Source organism: Crinia signifera, chromosome 3 (genome assembly GCF_055691185.1).
Source record: "Crinia signifera chromosome 3, ASM5569118v1, whole genome shotgun sequence".
In the NCBI taxonomy this organism is placed as follows: Eukaryota; Metazoa; Chordata; class Amphibia; order Anura; family Myobatrachidae; genus Crinia; species Crinia signifera.
Genome location: NC_139219.1, coordinates 145,800,381 through 145,807,332, shown reverse-complemented (window position 1 = coordinate 145,807,332; position 6,952 = coordinate 145,800,381). Strand labels below are relative to the sequence as shown.

The 6,952-nt window shown below is 41.9% G+C and overlaps 1 protein-coding gene across 2 annotated transcripts; it reads right to left on the bottom strand.

Annotated features, from left to right (window-relative positions):
- Nucleotides 1-4,741: 4,741 nt before the first annotated feature.
- On the bottom strand, nucleotides 4,742-6,576 carry LOC146062593 (uncharacterized). 2 transcript variants are annotated; one of them, XM_083174679.1, is made up of 4 exons: nucleotides 5,713-6,576; nucleotides 5,401-5,499; nucleotides 5,061-5,162; nucleotides 4,742-4,961 (listed from the first exon to the last, which is right to left on the bottom strand). In XM_083174679.1, exons 1-4 carry the CDS (start codon nucleotides 6,008-6,010, stop codon nucleotides 4,837-4,839), a joined length of 624 nt encoding a protein of 207 aa, XP_083030805.1. In that variant the 5' UTR covers nucleotides 6,011-6,576; the 3' UTR covers nucleotides 4,742-4,836. The 2 variants fall into 2 exon arrangements, with proteins under 2 accessions (XP_083030805.1, XP_083030806.1); XM_083174680.1 differs by lacking the exon at nucleotides 5,061-5,162.
- Nucleotides 6,577-6,952: the final 376 nt, after the last annotated feature.

Sequence of the window (6,952 nt, the reverse complement as noted above, 5' to 3'; positions counted from 1 at the left end):
AAAAAACAATTTACTATGGTCTACGTAGTTTTGGGCTTAGCTTATATCTTGAACAAAATGCACTCATGTTTTGTATTACCAGCTTTTTGAGCTGCTTCACAGATACCAATGGGAAGGCTCCAGCCTCCACTCACCACTGGTTAAATTCAGAATTTTGTTTTTGTAATGAGGGAGCTCACCAATCCATTTCAGCAAAAAAAAGTTTTATTTAATCACTTCTGCCATTACCGACATTTCAGTCCAATTGTATCATTTCCTCAGTAGTGCCAGTTACATATCATGCCCCCAGCAGTGCCAGTTACATACCATGTCCCAGTAGTGCTGTTACAGATGTCACCAGTAGTGCCAGTAACATATGACTCCAGTAGTGCCAGTTACATATCAGGTCCCCAGTAGTGCCAGTTACATACTGTATCATGTCCCCAGTAGTGCCAGTTACATATCATGTCCCCAGTAGTGGTGTTTCAGATGTCACCATTAGTTCCTGGAAACAGATGACTCCAATAGTGCCAGTTACATATCATGTCCCCAGTAGTGCCAGTTACATACTGTATCATGTCTCCAGTAGTGCCAGTTACATATCATGTCCCCAGTAGTGGTGTTACAGATGTCACCAGTAGTGCTAGTTACAGATGACTCCAGTAGTTCTGTTAGCACAAGAAAAAAGCAATACTAGTAAATGGTGTTTAGGTTGTAAATCTATCTGGCCTCTCAATGCAGGAACTTCTTACCCCTTTCTCTTCCTGACACTCGGTAGTACCTGGTCTATACTCTTGTATCTCAGGGTGGATAAGATTATAGACCAGGTAATACGGTGCATCAGAGGCGTAACTCTGGGAGGCAATGGAGTCATCTGCCGCCGGGCTCCTGCTTCCACGGGTCAGTGCCAGATTAAGGTCTAAATGGGCCGGGAGCTGAAAATGATCAAGGGCCTATTATGCGCAATAATAGGGGTTGTGGCCAGCACCTAATAATGTGGGAGGCGTGACCAGAATTCTGTTTGTGTGGTCTGCTCATGGGTGTGTCTCTATTTGTGTAAATACTTTCAGCTAATTATATATGCCTGGAAAAGGCAGGGGGCTGGCATAGGAAAAATGTAGGGAGATATATTGGCAGGTGCCCTCCAAAGTGCACCCGTAGGATGCCGATGTCCTAAGATACTTGCGGGGTGAGGCGGCACTCCAGTCATAAACTTGGTAGACAACATTTCAGCAACTCTTATGTGGTCACCTAAGTTTACCACACCATATACCCCTTATACAAATCATGCAACACAATTGTAACCCTCGTATACTGTACTTGCCTCTTACACATTATGCCACATGGAATGAGACAAAATTCACACCGACTGAGCCAAAATTCACACTATGGCACATGGATTGAGTCAAAATTGACGTTATGCCACACAGATTAAGGAAAAATTCACATTTTGCCACATGGATAAAGCCAAAATACACACTATACCAAACAGATTGAGAAATAATGCACAATATGCTTCATAAACAGGGGCATTCATAAACAGGGGCATTGCGCGCCAAAGGCACTCATTAAAAATTTACACCATAATGCCCATTACATGTTAAGCCACCCACCATAATGTCCATAACATATTATGCCAAACACCATAATGCCTATTAAAATGATGCCACATAAGTGCTGCTTACCTACATGCTCATTGCCACGGGTTCCATGCTCATTGCCAGGGGGAATACATGCTCGCAGTAACTGGGGGACAGCCGCTGCCAGGCAGAAATGAGAGCCATTGACAGCCGGGCAGAGAGCAGGGGGCTTTCCAGCTGTATTCAGAGCACTGCAGGTCCCGGCTATTTGAAACAATACCCCTTTCACACCAGAAAATGCAGGGACTTACCCGGGCTGGCCCCTTTTACACCAGCCTAGTCCCTGAGGGGGGGAGAGAAAACCACTCCCCCTTTAAACAACCAGCTATATCTTCAGAACCAACTGAGCCATTTACATGTGGGCTTTGAATGATTTTGGTCCCGAGAAAGTGGGCCATTTGGTTTGAGAGAAATCTGTCCTCAAACAACATAAACAGCCATGAAATTACATTTCAGAAATGAAAAATATTGGTTTACTTGCAATATCTCTAAATTCAATAAACCCATATGGACCTATCTGGTATCAGATTGCAGGCCCAGTGATATGGGTTTGAATAAGATCAATGTCGAGCTCCTGTGATGCTGTAGGGGGAACTGGCAGCCGTTGGAACTGGGTGAGGGTCGGAATTAGCGGGTACCATGTTATCCTATGGGGAAAACATTTTGCCTGGCGGTATCTCCGGTATCCAGTGGGCTAGCGACGCGGGGCGGGGCTCATTGGAAAGCTACAAAATGGGCCTATTTGGAGAGTGGGCCTGGAGCTGTAGGCCCATTGCTAATCCAGTGTCCATGTCGACTGTGTCGACACTGGGGTCAAAAAACACGTGAAAAAGCCAATGTCGACCTAGACACTGTTGACCTCATGCTTGTGTTGACCTTTTTGCATGTCGACCATTTTACATGTCAACCTTTTTACAGGTCAACCTTTTTGCATGTCGATCTTTTTGCTTGTCGACCTTCTTGTTTGTCGACCTAATGCTTGTCTACTTTTTTGCTGTAGACCCCTTGTCCCAGTTCCCACCTGCGCTCCTCACGGATCCATGCGCCCATCTCTGAGCTGACCATAAACATTATTGGTCTCTATGGTTTGGCCTGACCAGTTTGGACATACAGCATTTATTTCTCTGTTGTAATTACTTTGTATTTATATGTTCTGTGATAAGTATTCTCTGCATGCCAGATTTTCCGCCTGTCATATATGCAGTGCATATCCCATTATATCGGCCATGCATGGATTCTTTGTGTTCCCACACCTTCTGCCCATATCCTGCCATTCATTGACACATAGGGGGACATTTACTAAAGAAAAATCGTGGGAAAAAATCGTATTTCTAGGTGTGAAATCGTAAAATCTTGTCGTATTTGGGTTTTCCTTAGTTACTATGGTTAATATGTGTGAAATCGTACTCGGTGTATTGTAGAAATCATGATGTCGTAAGGTAGATGTCGTATTGAAATCTACGAATACGAATGACTACGACAGAGTACACCATCGATAGAAATCTTGGATGTTTAACATAGACCAGGCGTATTTTCATTATCTACTACCCACTAGTATTCGTGAAATTTCACTTTACAAGTCGTATATGCCTACGAATCACACCTAAAAACACGAATATTTTCACACTTTCTTTTTAAGGTCTATTTCTATGTGTATTTCAGCAGCCACGATGGGACAATACAATTTTAACTTAATACTTTGGTCACATACTTCTATATTGACTAATGTGTCACTACAAAAAGGAAAGTAAGCTGCTAATGCTAATAGGTGGCCATTAATAATGTTCTCAATTGCTGGGTTTTTTTTTGGGGGGGGGGGGGGGGGGGGGGGTGTATACAAAGATTGTGGTGTGTTTTTTTTTTTTTCCCGTGTTGTACTTTACAAATAAATTCAGACAGATACAAGTAGTTTGGTCAACCTTTTACTGTTCAAAATAAACAAAATAATAGGACAACATTAATTTGTGGTTCCCAAACTCAATTATTTGTCCCCACGTTTTTTCTTTTCAATTGGTTTGCCACTTAAAGCACTTTGGGATTTCCGTAGCCTTGTCTGGCGTGGGGGTGAAGGGAGTGGGGTGCTTAGAGGCGTAGCACTGCTACTTTGGGAAGGTGTGGCCTCTCTTGCTGCCATTATATTTCTCTCACGGAAGGCCACAGAGATATCTTCCAAACAACGAGTCTGGGCGGTTTGCTGCTGGCACAGAGATTCCATCAAGGTCACCATTCTGGTTTGGTAATGCAGCTGGTCCACCCTAGATTCAGACATACATTTTATCATTCGGCGTGTGTCTTTATGGAGCACTGCCATTGTTTTGACCATGTGGGCACTTTGTTTGCCAATTTCCTGCAGGTGTTTGCCCTGCTCCTTCAGGGCTTCCACACATCTAGCTTGGTGGCCAGACCAATTTGAGAAAAAATCTGCTGCACCACCAGCAACAGGCTCACTAGGATCTGGGCTGAATGTTAGTTGGGGACTATGTGGCCTTTGAGGTTCGGGAGTTGATGGAGTCATTGTCCGCAAATGCTGCTTGTAGGCAGGCTCCTCTGCAGATTGTGATGTTTCTGCCGGCTCCGGAATGTCTACACCTAAAATAGTGACACATTAAATTAGCATCTGGACATTGTTATTTGTCAGTACTCTGGAGAGAATCTATCATTACAGTGTCGTTAGAAAGGTTAAAAAGTAGTACATGTAACACATGTTTTAACTTTTCAAAAAAACCCTATGAGTATTAGTGTTTTCATTACACACATGTTAATTTTCGCCCTTCCGATGATGTCATAGTACACATTGCTGCATGCCTTAACATTATCCACATGTGACAACAATATGAACATATGGTCATTGCGGATGGCCAATGCAGTTACAGGCCGCAAGGTCATCCTTTTATAGCGTTAAAAACATGTTTAGGTAAAATGCATCTTAGTCCTAGAGGAACTTAGTGTGGTTGCCCATAACAGCATTGTCCTGCCATTCACTGCATCCAATAAAAATGTCACCGAACATTTCACACTCCGTGAGGAGCATTAATCAATGTTTGTACCCTTAACGATTGTTGTATGATTGTAATCACCTGTGCTGAATTAGCTACATTAGCTATTAAGATGTTGGACACAGGTGATGTGAATCACAAATGAGATTGAAGGCCAGAGGTGGAGCATTGTGTTCCTCCTGAACATGGCAATGTTATAATCTTTTGTTGCAAATGTGACTTTATTTAAAAATACGATTTATACCTTGGTCTGGCTGCTGTCTCACTTGACGTGGTGGAGTTAACACCGGTGCCTGGATTCTCATAGGCCCAAGTGCTGTTGGAGACTGTGGTGCCAATGTTCTTGCTAAATGTAAACACAACATTGTACACATTAAAAATACATTCGATCAATGTAGGGACATATGGTTGAATGTTAGAAATGAATGAATAAAAATCCATTTACATGAGTTAAGGTCTTCTGCTTCACGGTCCCGAGGGGCCACTGATACAGTTGCGGAGGGGGCCGATTTACGTACACGGCTAGTTGGCGCAGCAGGATGTGATGCTGTGTGAGGCAAAGAACATTGTGATGGCAGTTGTACTAATGTTTACAATACAGAGTATATATATATATATATATATATATATATATATATTTATATATATATATATATATATATATATATAGATATAGAGAGAGTGAGAGTGCGAGAGAGTGAGAGAGAGAGAAAGAGAGTGTGAGAGAGAGAGAGAAAGCACACACACTGTTTGGCAGCTGGACACATAACTACAATGACATTTACCTGTATGAACATCAAAGAAAGTGCCAGCTGGTTCGTCCTCAATTGATTCCCACATATGGTGTGACCCTGAAGTGACTGGCTGACTACGGCCACGCGGGGCTGTTGAAATGTGGGAAAAACATCACTTATTAGTAAAATGGCCAAATTGACCTTAACAAGTTATGTGACACAATTTGGTATAGGTGTCTTAATATATATATATATATATATATATATATATATATATATAGATATATAGAGAGAGAGAGAGAGAGAGAGAGAGAGACACATACAGTTATAATAAGTTGCAAACGGCATAAATTCAAAACAGACCTGGCACAACATCTGCAGTGATTGACTCAGGTAGTGCCTCAGATGATGGACGAGAACGTGTTCTCCGAGCAGGAGCAGTGACTGTAACAGGTGAGGGGTCTTGCTGGCCTTGACGTGACCTACGCCTGTTTACCAGAGACTGGCCAGAGACTGATGATGCTGAGGGAGAAGCTGGCTTGGATGCTTTCTCCAGTGCAGCTGAAAACAGAAGTAAAGAAACACAAAACAAGATTAGGCTCACAATTGTGAAAACCCATAAATATGACACACAAACAAAAGGTGAACATGTCACCCTCATTCCAAGAGCACTCTTAAAATCGCATCTACATAATTAAACATAGAAATGAAACAGCATAGATAATGCTGTAACATGATTTGCACACAGTAATGGCTCAAAATATCACTAACATAGGACTGCATGTAGCGAGTAAATTTGCATATTTGTCGGGTTAAAAATTTGTATGTAGTGGCTATAAAGCACACTGCTGTTGCTATGGGATACTACCACCACAGTGAACCAAATTAAAAACTGAAGGCACATGTGCAATTTCTTCAAGAGCTCCCAATGAGGTGATAAATACAAGTACATGTAAGGTCCAAAAACATCATGCAAAAAGATCCAGAACAAATATAAATACATGAGTGACACCTGCTTTTAGTGCCATGAATGAACCACACCCCAAACAGGAAATGCCAGTCTGTCCATACATTTTACACATATCAAACAATATCACGGTCAAATGAAGATTATGCATAATCCTAACACATATCATTCCTGTATTCTGAAAGAGTGATTTGGGTATAAATGAAGACAGACAACAATGCATTTTGTAACAATATTGAGGACAAAGCTGATGCTTATGTTTCATATCCAGGGGGATGGCTATGCAAAGGACAACAACAACAATCCAATGTGACAAACCATCAAAATGCCTCACTGAGGAGTGAGGGTCGACATGAAACATGATAAAATGGCGATTGCAGCAACACACCCAGAGATTGAAATGTACAGGCTATGTTTCACAAGTAACAGGTGACACCAGATTGCCTAGTGTTTTGTCTCTCACCATTTTATCACTATTCTTGCCTTAATACATGTGGCACATAATATACATAGTTATTACAAGAACATGCAAATGAAATGTGTGTGACAAACCATTATCCTATATACAGGGACTGGGTTACCAGCAACTATGTGGAGATGCATCATGTGAACAGTGGAAGGTGCAAACACATAACA